The sequence below is a fragment of the Anabrus simplex genome, chromosome 3 (genome assembly GCF_040414725.1).
Source record: "Anabrus simplex isolate iqAnaSimp1 chromosome 3, ASM4041472v1, whole genome shotgun sequence".
NCBI lineage: Eukaryota > Metazoa > Arthropoda > Insecta > Orthoptera > Tettigoniidae > Anabrus > Anabrus simplex.
This window is the reverse complement of record NC_090267.1, coordinates 65153168-65170778: the sequence shown is the minus strand read 5'-3', so window position 1 is coordinate 65170778 and position 17611 is coordinate 65153168. Positions and strand designations below refer to the sequence as shown.

Genomic DNA, 17611 nt, shown 5'->3' with positions numbered 1-17611 from the left:
AAATACAACCCACACTGGGATCGGTAACTTATCCTAGTTCACCAACAAACACAGGAAGGACACAAGCATAGAAAACTAATTTTGAACAGACCAACGGGAAACCATCAGAGAGAAGGGACGCAGAAACCCTAGAGTTACAGAGAGGAAAGACAGGCAACAGTAGCATCGATGGGCAATCAGGAGACTCCTATAGGTTACCAGATGGAAAAATCGCGATCAGTCAGTCATCCATAACAGCCACATCAAGGTACAACTACCAAAAATAAATGCCCGGGGCAACGTGGTACAGAATAGTAACCACAAACCTAATCCTGCGTGAGGAAGAACAAGTCGAAAATCCCAGAGCCAACAGATAACTAAGAATTGCCCACCCGAAGGTGTACTTCCACCGAGTAAGGGATACCAAACCAACAGCCAAATCTACCGTGACACAGAGGTAAATTAAAGGACAAATCACATCCCAACCAAGGTGTCTTGACAACCAAACAACGTAATCCGAACACGATTACCTAAATAATGACAAGCTAGCAGCACGGGTTATTCATAGAGAGATAAAGGATAGCTATCCTCAACGCGTGCTCACAGACCACACCAAACAGCACAATACAAAGCAGAAATTACAACAGCAAACCAGGTACAGATTAAGGACTAGGTCCATCCCACAGAAGCACAAAAGGAGAAATATCCTCAGGAAGGAAGTCCGACAGTACCACCGAAAACTCCACACGCCAACCGGTAGATAAGGAAAATTACACAACGTTACTAACGGTCCACATTTCAAAAGGATCCGAACAACTCACAACAACATTACCCAGTTACAACACAGGAGATACAACCATAATGCTGGCAGGAGTGCACCAACCGAACGCCCACAGGAAAAAATCGGAGACAGATATTCTACATAACCCCAAAACCAAAAGGTTAGGAAGATAAATTCAGCCCAAAAATCCATTACAGGAAAAATAATATAGAGGGTTCACGCATAGAAAACCACCTTTAGAACAGCCGCGAAGAGTGCCCAAAAGTAGGAGAGTCAGATCTCTCAATCATGAATGAATACAAACATCAGTATCCGGAACAGAAACACCTTTAAGACACGGAGTCCATGCAGAAGGCAAACAGGGAACTTATCCGACACCAAATGATCGAAACACACCACAATCAGAAATCGTACAATGCTAAAATGGCACAAATAGCAACCCAATCATGACTAAGCACCACACATCTTCAGACACACGCACACCATGAAAGGATGACAAAATGGTAAACACTCAGGCACCAGACACACTCCCTTACATTCCATCTCAGGCACACCATAGCTCAGCAATGATTAAGTCACAAGATGATCGAAGGGTTCAGCGGAAGGAATCCTATGCGGAGCTACAGAAGAAACAAGTCTTTGAAATTACATAAGCCTAGAGAAAACAGAGGGACAACAAAGCACAATTTAAGTTAGATGTCATCAGATTTCCCCAATGGAACTTCGGTAGCGCACCACATAAGCATAAGGCTATATAACGAGGATATCAATTCCAAGGTATTAATACCCCCATCACAAGACAATAAAGGAAAGACAATTTCTAACTACAAGGATCCACACCTAGAAACAGTAACATACAAGAAGTACTAAATTAGAGTCACCAACACGAGGCATAGAAGGACCAGATTGACTCGCTCGCCATCCCACAGTATGTGTGCTAAATTCACTAACAATACAGGTCAGTTACCAAAGGTGCATCCATCCAGCGGAAGATGCGGTACAATTTGCCAGATTAACCGGGTTTAATTTGAGAAACATGAACGCGCCTAATACGCCTTGCTACAGGGTCGCTTACTAAAATAGAAACGGGAGACAAGAACTCCAACACAGTGCACGGGCCTTGGTACCTAGGGGCAAGTTTTGCCGAAAACTTATTCACGGCCTTACTCATTGGGTAGCACTTAACATACACGAGATCACCAACATTGAATTTTGACGGTTTCCTACCTTTATTGTACTGCCTTTTGACCTTTTCGTATGACACAGCTAGATTCCTTTTTGCTTCGTTCCAGATCTTTTGAACATCATTAGGTCTAGATAGGTCTGGGAGAAGATCCTCAATACATAGCAGGTTAGACATAGGGGAGTACGGAGTATAGCCAAACATTAAAGACATAGGCGTCTTACCATGGGACTCATGAGTAGCGGAGTTGAAAGCATGGGCCAACCAATGCAGACAGGAGTCCCACTTGGACTGGTTGCCATGATGATACGCTATCAACGCAGATTTTAAGTTCCGATTCAACCTCTCTGCATAAGAAGGATTTGGATAGTATGGAATAGTGGTGACATGTGAAATGCCCAACTCAAACAGATACCTTTTGAAGGAGTTACTGGTGAAAGAACTAGCGTTGTCAGATACTAAGAACTTAGGTGGGCCAAAGGATGCAAAGATGGAATTTAGACAGGAGATAGAGGTACGTGAATTAGTGGACCTGGTGGGAAAGATCCAACAGAACCGGGAGAAGGCATCTATACAGACAAAAATGTGGGTGTTTCCCAAGGAAGATCGGGGGAGGGGTCCTACGAAATCTATGAACAGTCGTTCCATGGGGCGCGACGCTTGTGATGAAGACAATAATCCCACTCGGTTATTCAAATTAGGTTTGCTGATGGCGCAAGATTTACAAGATTTGACCATGTTCCTGATATCACTATCCATTTTCTTCCAAACAAAGAATTGCCTGATTTTCAAACGAGTTTTGAAATTTCCTAGATGACCGCCAAGGGGTGAACAGTGGTAATACTTGAAAATGACAGGTACCAGAACTTTAGGAACGACAATTTTGGAATTATGGTCCTTGCGACCCTTACAACAGAGAACACCCTTAGATAAGGAGTAAGGTTTCACTTCGATCCCGCTACTGATTGTATCAATGATCCTTTTCAGATCCGGATCAGTTTTTTGATGATCTCCAATTTCTTGATACAGCAATGGGGAGTCGGTGAGGATGGCACTAACTCCAACGGTATTGACAGCAAGCTTATCGACACATGGGTTGGCTTCCACACAAGGGTTACCTTCAAACATCCTGCTCAAGCCATCGGCAATGACGTTCTCAGACCCACGAATGTGGCGAACATTGAAATTAAAGGATGAGATCCGTAATGCCCATCTAGTTATTCTACCGGTCCTTTTGGGTCGGTTCAACACCCAAGAAAGAGCCTGATTATCGGTTTCCAGATCAAAGTTGACGTGTTCAATGAAAGATCGAAATTTCTCCAGAGCAAATAACACAGCTAGACACTCTAGTTCATAAATGGAGTACTTAGACTCCAGATCATTGAGGACCCTGGATACGTAGGCCACGGGCCTACGCCCATCTTCATGTTCTTGTAACAGAACGCCAGCAATAGCACGCCCGGAGGCATCAGTTTGGACAATGAAACGTTTCTCGAAATCAGGAATAGCTAACAAAGGTGCATTAATCAGTGCGACCTTCAATGAATTGAAAGCTTCCTCCTGGGCTTTACCCCAAGTAAATTTTACATTCTTTTTCCTAAGGTCGTTCAACGGGGCAGCCACTTCAGCAAAGTTAGGGATGAATTTTCTAAAGAAATTGACCATACCAATGAATCGAGCAACGCCCTTGACATCTTTGGGAGGTGGAAAATCCCTAATGGCTTGAGTTCTGGAATGATCTATGGAAACGCCTTCAGAAGAAACTACATGTCCCAAGAAAGACATGCTGGGTCTGGCGAAAGCTACCTTTGATAACTTCACTGTAAGGCCGGCTTTCCTTAACCGTAGCAATACTTCCCTAACGTGCACCATATGTTCCTCGAAGGTCTTCGAATAAATTAATAAATCGTCCAGGTAATTAAAGACATAGCTGAACTTAATGTCAGAGAGAATGGAATTTAACAACCTTGACAACACAGCTGCTCCACAGCTGAGCCCGAACGGGAGTCTGAGGAACTCATACAAGTTCCAGTCGGTGATGAAGGCAGTGAGGGGAATTGATCTCTTCGATAAGGGCACTTGGTAATAAGCCTGGTTCAAATCCAGGACAGTGAAAAATTTTGCACCTGAGAACCATCCAAAACAAGTATGAAGGTCGGGTAGGGGAATAGATTGGAGTACAATCTTACTATTTAGAGACCTATAGTCAATCACAGCACGATAACCACCAGAAGGTTTGGGTACCAAGAACACAGGGGACGCATACGGGGAAGTCGAAGGTCTGATCACTCCGTCTCTTTCCATTTGCTCAATGATTTTCTTTAATTCCAACATACGGGGTGGGGAAAGGCGATAAGGAGGGGATCGAACAGGCTGCAGGTCAGACAACTCAATGTCATACTCGAGTACGTTGGTCAAGCCTAACTTGCTAGTGAACACATCGGGAAATTCCCTGCAAAGATCACGAACTTGCCGTGCTTCGGCATCTCCTAAATGATTCAGATCAAGCCGATCGATGTCACTAGACTCATCTGACACAGGGTAACCCACACACAAAACTTTAGGCATTGTCAATGGAACGTTAATCAATTCAAATTTCAGGTCAGGAGAAAATTTAAAAAAGAAATTTCGACACTGAGGATCCAAAACGACACCAGCCCAAGATAGAAAATTGGTACCCAGAATAATGTTACATGATAAATTGGATGTCACCAAGCACTTGATCTTCCAAGTGAAATTCCCAATCCTTAACTTGACCTTCACAGTCCCCAAAATATTTAAAAACTGACAATTAGCCGAAACGCATCTTAGATTAGTGGGTTTTATTTCCGGAAGTTTACACGAGGATTTCTTTTGACAATACCAGGCATAATTCATCAAGCATACTGCGCTTCCAGTATCAAGAAGAGCATCTACTGGTTCATTGTTGACCTCGACAAATGTGCACGTGCCAGAGGAGGGGGCATGAACAGAAATACTATTGCACCTAGGGGGACACACCGGTTTCTTACGAGATTCAGGGTTTACAAACTTAGAATTGGCAGACTCTGCCCTTTCCCTTTCTAGTCATTGAGTACCATTTCTGTCTACCAAGGGGCAATTTCTTTTAACATGCTGTCTAGAGCCACAGGAATAGCAAGCGCCTGGACCACGCCTAACGTCAGGGCAGGAATTTCTTAGATGACTTCGGGACCCACAGTTGTAACATTTACGGGCATTCACTACTTTAGGTGTTGACGGAAGGACAGGACAATTGGTAGTAGTAGGGGGAGGGAAATTCACAGGTCTGGAGGCATCCCCATGTTTGACATCTTCAGCAAAGGAACAGGCCTCTTCCAATTCTTGAAAGGTAGTAGGGCAACGGGTTAAGGAAAGATAGGAGCGGTACGCAGGAGATATTCCTTTTAAAATTCTAGAGACCATTTCACTTTCTGGCACAGAAATTCTAAAAACCTTACAAAAGAATCGCAGATCCAGCACATAAGTTAGCAAGTTCTCATGCAGGAACTGGGTACGGAAACAGTGTTGGGGCACAAGACTTTGGAGAGCAAGAGAGGGAATAAATTTGGAAAGGACAAGTTCATGAAAGGTACCAATCGATAAATTTTTAGAGATAGCTTCAGAAATTTCTCTCTTTAGAATCCCTTCACAATGAGGGAAGAGGGCGCGGAAAATCCCCAAATCGTCAACTGAGTACACATTACCAGTCTCGGTCAACTCCACCAAAAACCGTAGGAACCGAATACACTCATCTATAGAATTTACAGAAAAGGACTTCACTCCCCGAAAAACTTCCTTTAAACAGTTAGGCGATGACGCCGAATTTAGCTTAGAGACTAAGGTTTCCAGTAAAGGAGCAGTCACACAACACGGACCTTGGGCATGGGTCGAGGACGCAATTTGGTGGGAAGAGACACTCTGGGTAGGTACAGAAGGGTTAAGTGCAGTCGCAATAGAACAATTCTCCATATCTCTGTTAATCAACAGCAAATCTAAATCAGAGGTGATGCCAGAAACCACCGTTAACAATCTAGCACATTCTGACACAAAAACAGAATCAGGCTTAATAGATAATATATCCTGAATTCGGCCCGAGTAGTGGTCAGCTCTGGCCCTCAGCCGGTTTACTTGGGCTTTGGACGGAGGCAATTCAATAAACTCTTCACGAATAATATTAATTTCGTTAAGATTGTCACAGATCAGGTTAAGGTACTCACCCACTCGACTCCTGTCAATAGAAAATACATTAATGGGGACCTGGGAGTTGGCTGATAGCAAGGCAGCGCACTCAGCAACAGTACGGGCAGGTTCAAGGCCACGAATGGATAACTCGTACTCCAATTCGGCACGACGCAGGAAGGAGGGGTTCGTAACGGCACGCGCCATGGTAGCAAATATGGAACAAAATAATCAAAAAATTACACAAGATCCTTGCACTCCCTTTTACAATAGTTATTGACAACAACACTTTTAGTTTTTTAATTTTTGATTTCCATCCGCCAACATTCGCCACAGCACTGCACCGAGCAAGGGTAGGAGGGGAGGAAAGTTAGGCTGAACAAGGCAGAAACAACAGAGATTAGGCAGCAGAGCAACAACAGTGGAACAACAAACAACCACGCTCTGCTACCACTCTAACCGGTCACCACCCTCTAGGACCCCGGGAATATCCCAGCGGTGATGAGGTTAATAACCTTACCCACCAGTTGAGGGAAAAGAAGGAGATAGGAAAAGAGAGAGAGAGAGAGAGAGAAAAAGAGAGAGAGAGAGAGAGAGAGAGAGAGAGACAGAGACACTGGTGTGAAGGTTGCTATTGTGTCCGCCCCAAGAGGGTAGTTTAAGCGAACACAAGAGAAAACAAGGGCGAAAAAGAAGCAACAAGTAACAGTACATCAAAAAAAATTCCAAGGATAAAACCGGCACCAGCCAACAACATGATACTAAAATTACCCAAAGGAAGAAAAAGAGACACTTACCCAAACCGTGGAGGAAAAGCGACTTAAGGTCCGTGGACAACCAAACCAAGAAAATAGTTGCAGCGCTGCACCAAATGTGGTAAATGAAAACCAACTTTTAAGTGATATGAAAGGAAACTTTAATAGACATTTAAATGAGAGGTAACATTTCAAGATAATATTAGGAGTGGACCTAGGTTCATTATTAATTCAGAAAATACTTTGAACCATATTGTTTAAAAGAATGTAAATACTTGACTAACAATAATTGGATTAACCTGCAAGAAATTAATATGATTAATAAATAAATACCCAATGAGGCAGCTTTAAATAAGAAAATGCAGACTTCATTTAACAAAATAAAGGAACTAAATCGTAAAAATCAACAGGGAAAAGAAAAAAAAAACAACAGTGACCTCCATACCGTCAAACAAGATAATTAAATATTGATTTAAATGTGATCGATCACGCGTTTAAGAAAAAAAAAAACAAATACCATGTTTAGTAAACAAACCCTAGTCCCATGACCTTTAGGCCGGTTGCCTTTTAACTTTACCACAATTCGTTCCAATTTCTACCAAGGGCAATTTCCAAGGGCACACGAAATTAAAGGAAGAAGTTACACATTTCGCCCAGCCAAAAAACGAGACGAAACGACCAAAGGTAGGCCGAAATAAATCACTTTATATGAAATAAATGCCAACGATACCAGGCAACAAAAATATATTCATCCCACAAGAACACATCAACCAACAACAATCGCGGAAAACAAAACCCACAACAATTACCCAAACACACGTTGCCATAGTAACGGACAAAACAAAGCACGGACTACAAAAGAGAAGTAAAACCAACGGTTTAAAATCAAAAATAAAACAGAGATCCCAGAAACAATGCAAAAAGAACAAAGGAGGAATAAAACCCAAAAGGCAAGGAACCCGAAGGAAAGCTAACCCCGCTACCTTGGAAACTGCGCCTTGGTTCACACCTTATTGTACAATCAAGTGCAAAAAAAACTTTTACAGAATTTTACGATAAACATACAATTTTTTTTTCACCGTGCGAACTGCATTCTAAAATGATTAATTGCCGAAACCGTTTCCTAAGGTTCACAGACGCACACGATATCCAGCACAATTTTCGAAGAGGAAGTCTTAATCCAAATATTATTATTATTATCATCGTTACAGTTATCTTGAAGTACGCCGAAACACATAAATCTTCTTGCTTCCCCAGAATTACTTTAATCCAAAACAGTTACATACCTTTGAGTCCAGAAAAATTGAGAAGTTCAAACCTTGGCCATTGTTATTGAAAACCGGCAACCACGAGGCCGTGAACTAAAGTTGTTCACCAAGGATCCTGGAGGATTATCGTAGCGAAAACATAATCCAATGAAACAGTAGGAGGCCAGCAACTAATAGAATATGGGATAATCCCTCTTAAGTTTGTTTCATGGGGGTTTCAGCACTACCACTCCCCGCATAGCGGAACACTCACATACACGTCTATCCATGGCGGCTACAGCACGCCGACTCCCCAGGAAGTAGTTGCTAGGGGTCAAGACTAGACTCGCCTCACCACTCGCTCACGCGCAGTAGGCGCAGACCAAAACTCCGTTCAACAGCGCGCGGCATATCATAACAAGGTAGATATTGGCGAAAGCCGATTGACATAGAATTTCCAAATGGCAACACACATGCCAGTTCGAAAAGGTTATGGGGGGGGGGTCACAAACTACATAATACTGTCTCAATGATGATGATGAATTACACATTCCAGGTTTTATACGGAGTTCGAATTGAATCAAAACAGGTATTGTAGTTTTTCCTTACAACCAATATTGAGTGCAGTTGTAACACGAATTTTTACTTTGACGTCTATGGATCTGCGTACTCTTGAGAAATCTACATACAAATGTCCAAAACGAATCACCATCAACCACGTCATAAGCCCTCAATCTATATGAGCACTGCTGAGAGATTTGCAGTTTTATCCAGGAGTCTAGTCATCTGCTCATTCTAGTCCATCCCAGCACCATACCCAATGCAGCAATACATCCGGACTTTTGCAAGGTCAAATAAACAAATCAGTCCTTTCAGGCTATCAAGTATGCACCTTACCACATCCCACACAACTGGCTGTTAAAAAATTCTTTACCGGGCGAGTTGGCCGTGCGCGTAGAGGCGCGCGGCTGTGAGCTTGCATCCGGGAGATAGTAGGTTCGAATCCCACTATCGGCAGCCCTGAAGATGGTTTTCCGTGGTTTCCCATTTTCACACCTCCGGGCGTGGCAGATAATCACGCTAACCACTACACCACAGAGGCGGATGTGTAATTAAATTCATAAAATATATTAATAGTCCGTTTAGAATTTGCATTTACTTTATAGATAGTAATTTCAACACTCTAAGGGAGGCTTATATGCTAGTAAATATATACAGCACCTTCGCATGTATCTTAAAAACAAATTTGTAAGGAGAACCATTGCAGACTAAGAACGTTTCCTAAACGACAATCAGCTGATCACATTGTTAAGAATGTTACATAGATTTTGGAATGGTAAAGGGTAGGAAAGCGCTAGTGACTTAAACAAAGTTCAGAGGTTCATATCAGCCTCGCTTTGTTAACAGCTTGGTAGATTATAGCTGAGGTGGTCGTAGTCGGTGGAATGACTGTGCCCGATGGAAGAGTTCGAGGAAAGAGAAGAGGTTGTTTTAGGTGGAAGCCAATGACATCATGTGAGTTCCTGTGGAAGAGTACTTGGGTCGTACTTAGAAAACATGCAGAACACAATAACGCTTTTGCACTGAAAATATTATGATGTTCCTCTGTTACAACTCACCCAGGGATAATGTATCAATTTCTGCCATCTTAGGAAGAGCAGATTTTGGAGGTCCCGACACCTCGGTGATGAGGAACTGAACGTGGTCACATTCCTCCTTGGTGCGATAAATCTCCACTTCCACCTCCGTTCCGTGCAGCTTACTCGCAACTGTCTGCAAAAGTATCACATCTTATCTTACGTTCACAACATAGCCTATTTTTCAGTTTATATCTTCCTTGCGATACCAAAACCCGTGTATGTAACAATGCACTTCCTGTCCATTATTTCTCTTAAGACTGGTCACACCTCCAGCCACATATGTTTACTATCCCCAAAACGTTTAATGACACTTCGTTTTACGGGGGTGAGTAGTAAGGAGGGAGCTACAGCGGTTCAGGTAATACTGCCAACCGAATGGAGTTGAAATCTGAATTGAATCGATAGTATGATCGATCGACATAAATTTTATAATCCGTCGTTTCCGTGTAGGAGTTCTACTGTAGGTTGTTCCTGTGGTGTACTTTGATTTTCCTCATTCATGTTCAAGCTTAGCCTATATTTTGAGTTTGCTGTGTGAATAACAACAGTATTTAAAGTGTTGCAATTATACGACGAGATGTCTCACAGCGATGCATAATCCATTATTTTTTTCTGTGTCAGAAGTTGCCAATTGGCTTCTCGAAGATAACCGAGGTCTACCGATTCAACACAAGGGAGCCGAAAGATCACTAAAAGTTTCACGGATAGTAGACAGTCCATCAGAAAAATTTTGTTGAGTTTATTTTCCTATGCGCGTGTATAGAGGGAAATGAACCTTACTGTAGGAATGCATCTATGCATTACATATTTACGCACATCTAGAGTATTATGTATTTAAGGTTCATTTTGATTAATACATGCGAATAGGTAAATAAACTCAACGAAAATTGTTCTGATGGACTGCACATCAACATGTGACTGGGAGACGTAATCAGGCTTAAGGGAAATAGTGGATATAAAGAGCATTGTAACATTTTTGGTTTTGGCACCTCAGCAAGGATATTCCCTTGATAATTCATAGCATAATTCCATATTTTATAAGTACAGTCTCTTTGGCTTACGTTTATATAATATTAACATGATATTTGGAAATTAGGGCTACTGATAATGATGAAAATAAGCAAGTATATTTCACACATGATATATCCCTTTGGCTTAGACAAAATGTGGGAACAAATATCGTTCGTGAATATTTTAATTCGCTTTCTCCTGAATAACACATGATTAAACCAATTTTTCCGTCTGTTTAATGGTTTAAGGAGCTGTGTCTGATACTATATTACAACAAAAACCATAGGATTTCAACAGCTACATCTTCATTTGCGGAGTCATCCGAAAATTTATGTAAAGTGACGCGACAAAATGTCTTACGAAAGTGTAAAGAAAGCAGCCAGTGATGTAAGGTACGGATGGATGGTCAGACATTGTTGCCTAGCAACTGCGCAGGCTAATGTCCGGTTTCTAGAATGGTGAGATATCTTTTCGATAGCTATTGCTTTGTTACAGCTGTCGACTCGATAAATCCTCGCTGCGTTGCAGAGCGGAGTAGCAGGTAATTTTGTCGAACTGTCAACTGTCAACTATTGACTAGTTGAATACACATTAGATGCCACCCTTCGCACTGCTTTGTTTTTGTGCATTAGATAGATGTGCTCGCCTAGGTTGTCAGACGCATGCGCACAAGTAATGCATCGCATTTAAGCTTTCTGTGCAACTCCTATTATGTCCTCTGCCATGCAGCGAAAAATTGATATTCGACTGGTTCTTGTAGACGTGGGTGTCAGTTTCGTAGTGTTTAAGGACTGTCAGAAGAATTTGACATTGTTTGAGGATTTCTTAAGAAATATGCATACTTGTAGCACATGTCACGCGCGATCCAGTTTGCACTGAGCCATACATGTATACCGTATTTCTTCCCTGTTATTCCAAAATATGAACTTTGTTTGATCTCAGTAAAACGATATATCGGGTAATTAACAAAATTATATAACCTGTTAGTTCCTTGTAATGTAATGTAATACTGTTAGTTAAAAACAAAAGTATAAGCTCACTGCCAATGCAAGTAGGACTACAGTAGGCCTACTATGATAAATGTGTACTTATCTGTTATACTCAGTTATTGGTACCAGTGCTTTTGTGGGCACGAATGCAGTCACACATACAAAAATGATAAGACTCGGTAGTACTGAGTCTTAATGTGTATCGTAATTAATATTTGATCAATAGGGAGAATGGAAAATTATTTGTCACAGGACGCAAATTGTCGCCGGTAACCTTTACCGAACCTATGACAGTATATTTGTTTAGCCTATAACCTTTACAGCTGGCCCCGTGGTGTAGGGGTAGCGTGCTTGTCTCTTACCCGGAGGCCCCGGGTTCGATTCCCGGCCAGGTCAGGGATTTTTACCTGGACCTGAGGGCTGGTTCGAGTTCCACTCAGCCTACGTGATTAGAATTGAGGAGCTATCTGACGATGAGATAGCGGCCCCGGTCTAGAAAGCCAATAATAATGGCCGAGAGGATTCGTCGTGCTGACCACACGACACCTCGTAATCTGCAGGCCTTCGGGCTGAGCAGCGGTCGCTTGGCAGGCCAAGGCCCTTCAAGGGCTGTAGTGCCATGGGGTTTGGTTTTTTTTATAACCTTTACAGAACCTATGACAGTATATTTGTTTAGCCTATAACCTTCCAATGACTGTGGATTAAAGTTAGGTAGAACTTTGGAAGTTCATAATAACGTAAAATTAATGACATCATATGTCCAGTCGTCAGAGTTCAAGTACGTCAATAAATAAAATAACTCGCTCGGATGAATAAATAACAGAAAACGAATTGAAATTACCGGTGATTTCAAGCTTAGAACCCCGTGATATTTTATTAAGTGACGGTCGGTGACAAAATGTCATAGTACGACGAGATTGAATAAATATTGTATTTTCTTCAGCAGAAGATAAACAGATATCAATAGATAGCATGGAGCCTTAATGACGAAAATGTGTAGCGGAGGCCATGGAATGTGTTGAATCAAACGGGCCAAACTCATTTCATATACGGTGGTCATATATTGTCTATCTATTATGATACAATACGAGAATCGAGACCCATGTTGAGATAGTTCGATTGGTACGTCGAGTTATGAAGGCGATGAACTGTCAAACATGTTCCTTGCCAAGATCAACAATTTCAAGAGGGTCATGTATCAAAAAGGTTATACGGTAAATGTAAAAGTGTAAATATTACATGCCACAGCATTCGGGAGATGATTAAATGCAAACCAACTTTTATTATTGTGTCGTAGAAGTGGATTTTATTTGAGGAAACAATAGGGACAATAAAATTTCTTGTAAAAGGTCATAAGATGTATCGCACACGACTAGAAAGAAGCAAGATTAAAGTCAATCATATCTGTAAAAGGAATATTATATGAACATCATCAATTATTAATTGTAAAAGGGAAAGGAAATATCTATTCTCTTAAGATAAGGCAAGTGTTAACTCAGTATACTTAAAATGCCATTTATGCATATGACACTGTATTAATTGTTTATTAAAAGTTTCACGTATTACGATGACACCATATATGAAGATAATTGATTCCATGACGCCAAATTATCAGATAATGATGCACTAAAATAATAAGCGGTCCCAAAGGGCCGGAAAATGTTGAGATGGATGCCAAATGATAAAAGCTAAAATCCGAGAGATGGGAGACGTCAACTTCCTGAAGCCACCAGTTCGATAAGTATCCAAAAATAAATGTCCTTCATCTATTCTGCTATGTAGATGCTTAAAGTAGTGTAGAATTAATTTTCTTGGTGTCAAAATGTGACATGTAAAGGCTAAAACAACTTGATTGATACCGTATGATCGTCGATTATTATTCCGTAATGGTCAGTAAATGTTGTGCTTTCGTCATGAATAATCCTGAAAAAATTATAATTTTTCTTCTATTGCACATTTAATTTCAAGCGGTTAATGATAGATATTATGCAGGAGATTTTTAGTCATGTTTGCTGCATTTTGTTAAGATAACGTCATCATAAGTGAATTTCGGTGTGTGATTTATTATGTAGATATGTTTTATTTGAAATTGACCATAAGATAATTGGTATGTGCGTAAAGTTAGAGTCATCCAACATTAGATTTTCACGTCATATGTGTAATTTTCGCAAATAAGATGAGAATATTATCACATTGATATGGATTTTGAATATGCATGGATAAGGTAGCCTTCGAGAATAACGTGCTTGAGTATTAGGAACATGAATTTTTTCGAATGCTTTCGAATTTTTTTCGAATTAGGCGATGAATTGAAAGATATCGGAATACTGAAAGACACGCTTTTTTAAAATAAAATTTCTTTAATTTCATTTTAGCAACCAAAGAACAATTTGAGTGATTAATGACAGAATTACGCCTTGAACATCTTGAATGTTGCATTTTTTTGTTATTTAGTTGGAATTTTAAAATCGATAACGAAGCCAACATGTTTTATTTTTATTTGTGAATGGAATTTAATGTGGTGACATGTGATGACCAAGAAAAATTTAGGGACCTTGAACAGTTATATTCAGTCATGATAGTTAATGTTAGACATCCATTTATGTTGCTTTCCGTTAAGTTGTAACTATGTTTCCATGATGTATTATTCATTAAACGGAACATCCTTCCAAGAAAATAGTTATTCTTCGATTTCTCATTAGTAGGTTAAGCTTAGACCATAGTATAGTATAGTTTTAAGTCATTATTGGATTTCGAAATATCCCGTGACCAAACTCTACCAACTTGCAGGTCCCTTGAGTGGAGTTCCTTGCATCTCTGCATGACACCAACCGAGACATAACATCAAGTTTGAAACCTAAATCAGAATACGTGAAAGGTCACAAGCCTCAATCTGTCTTTGAATTCATTTTCACTATACTTCATTTTAACATGAGGCTGTCGATGATATAATCGTAGTCGTTATAAAATGTTGACCATTTCTACAATTGCTTCGGCGGAAGAAGATGAGAAAGCCACAGAAAATTTTAACAAGCACAATGCTAGCTGCTGATACTGAAGTACTGAGCACGCGCCCACCAAGTTACAAATATATATCTCCTGCTCGGGGCCCTCAAAGTTAGCAAGCGATTTGTCGAACCAATAAATGTATCTTACGTTCATACAATGCCAAAGCAAAAAAATAACCATTCGATACCGGCGTAGGTTCGATATCTCACGTACCAGAAACTGGGCATATGTCTTTTGGCTGGTTGTCATCTGAATTTAGCGGCCTTTGATGGATGACCAGGAACGGAAGACATATTTATAATCATTTGATTTTCGCCAAGTGAAAAGTTTCTTTTATCTTTGAACTCCCACATTTCTGTTAACTTCATTTTTGTTACCTGTCTTCTTAATTTGTCTCTCTTCATTGTAGTGTATATTCTAATTCTTTTTTCCTGCCATTCATTGTTATTTTAATTTTTGCTTCTTACGAGCTACTTCTCCCCCTTTCTTCTTTAATCAATCTGAAAATCTTGTCACTTGCTCTCTCATTAACGCACTGCCGATTCCACATCACATATCCTAGTTAGGCAGCTGGTGAAAAATTAGTAGTTAGCAAAATATACTTCATTACTTAGGAGGAAAAAGTAAACTTAAATTTGAAGGCTATGCCCTCGAATACACTTACTTTCACGATTCCAATTACAATATGTTCAAGTCCTGGCCTGTCCGAATAATAGTGGAGAATTAACTTCCCATCTTCTGGTCTCTCTGTGCAGCGAAAGGAAGGCGCTTTCATTCCTGGGTAAATGGTGCCTAAGTGGTCGTGTAATGCGTCAAGATTCTGAAACAAACATGAATAAATGCATACTTACAGTATAGGCCTACTGAAATTGAAAACAATTTTCCAATAGTAACTATTAAGGAAATATCATGGATCACAGAGGTGTAAGAAGCTGCTAGGGTGAATGGGTAGGCGAGGAATTAACTAGAGCATAACTTAAGACAATAAACTTTGAAATTTTACTTCTTTAGTTTTTGAGTTTAAAACTGGGCAGATAGAAAATTTAGAACAAATAACAGTTAAATAGAATAACTGTGAGCTTGTCAGCTCCACCAACAATGACTTAGATTCCAAAAAGTACAGGTACAACTTGAGAGAATTACAAATAGTAATTTTCACAGAAAAGAACAGGATTGTTCTTGACAGGTACAACATTTCCGAGATCACTATTTGCTCACATCCTCCACACTACAGGGAGTCTGGGCTCCGACTATATCATAGTCCAGCCTCACAGAGGCATCAGTATTTAATAGCGCACTTACAACCTGTAGGTTGTTCTTAATTAAAGTAGATACACGTCGTTGCCCTGAAGTGAGCTTATTTATCGCTCAACATTTCCTTACACACTGGTCCGTAAACAATTACCGAATAAACAGGGGCAGTGAGTGTCCATACTAAATGGCCTTAATGTAAAAAGAAAGGTTTAACATGATTGGCTAGGAGGTGAAACACTTGGACTCCTTAGAGAATACTTTAAAACCCTAAGTCGGCATATGGTACAAAGATACAGAGGCTAAACCTTATTCTACGCCGGGGTGACTAAATAAGAAACATTTAATTCCTAAAGAGAGTTAAGAATATTAAATGTTTAGAATCTTTAGTCACCCCATACCAAGTCGAATGGGAATCAACAGAGGGTAATCACTCTTTGTTCCCTTATATTACATATTTCCCAATAGGGAATCGAGCAATGTCCTCAGACCGGCCAAACATCCTACATTTGAACCACCAGGTTTAGAAATTTACATAACATAAAAAGAGGTTTGGAACCTTCCCCTCAAGTTATCCAGGCTTGCATGAGGGGTAGTTATTAAAAACATGATTCATGATCCCTGTGGAACACTTCATCAAAATTCACCGTGTATGGTGGATGGTAAATGTTCGAAGCGTTATCCACAGACATTAGTACCAGAAACAATTACCGGAAATGAAGGTTATCCAATGTATCGTCGCCGGTCGACTGCAGACAAAGGAAGATCAACAATAGTTAAAGTGAATCAACAATGCATTGAAATAGATAATCGTTGGATTGTTCCATATTAACCGATCGGTGAAAACATTACTGAACAACGTGATCGAAGCAACCATTCTAACGGGGAAGTATAAAGGAGAAGACGTTTTGATACCACGCATTCCTATGATTCCGACTGACATACCATTTGAATTTAAACGACTGCAGTTTCCAGTGCGGCTAGCTTTTGCTATGACTATAAATAAATCCCAGGGGCAGTCATTGAGTGTTTGCGGCATTAATCTTGAAAACCCGTGTTTCTCGCATGGCCAATTGTACGTTGCCTGTTCCCGTGTTGGAAAACCATCAACTTTGTTTGTTTACGCGCCAGGTAATCAAACAAAACGTATCGTGTACCTTAAAGCTTTACAATGAAAAATATCTTCATTGTGTTGATTGGACTTAGTGTTTCCTATGATAGTTATTTCCTACGAAGAAAGAGGAGTAAGGTTTGTCACATTATTTTCACGCCATCAACTTATCAAATTACTTGATTTGCAACGGGGTATAATTACGGCTCTGTGAGGGATTTGAAGACCTGCTGAACAGTTCCCATCTACGTTACAGTAAATCAGGGTTATTTCTTGGTAGTGATATGCTGTGACCTATTTGAGCATTTCCTTATTCACAATGAAGATATTAATATTGCACGTAATGTAAACACGTTTTTCCAGTAGTTTCTTACTAGCTTTTGGTAGCAGCAGAAAATTAACTCATTTGATGTTGATGATGTAGTTATTTGCATTATTCTGATTTTTGCGTGCAGTACAGACTGAATATGAGTTCG

The 17611-nt window shown here is 40.3% G+C and overlaps 1 protein-coding gene across 1 annotated transcript in view; it reads right to left on the bottom strand.

Annotated features, from left to right (window-relative positions):
• Gycbeta100B (guanylate cyclase soluble subunit beta-1-like) overlaps window positions 1-17611 on the bottom strand; it is a 146741-nt gene that overhangs the window by 85996 nt on the left and 43134 nt on the right. Inside the window, exons 5-6 of the mRNA XM_067144105.2 lie at window positions 15438-15593; window positions 9744-9897 (exon numbers count right to left, since the gene is read on the bottom strand). Coding sequence (XP_067000206.1) covers window positions 9744-9897; window positions 15438-15593 — 310 coding nt within the window. The remainder of the gene's footprint in view (window positions 1-9743; window positions 9898-15437; window positions 15594-17611) is intronic.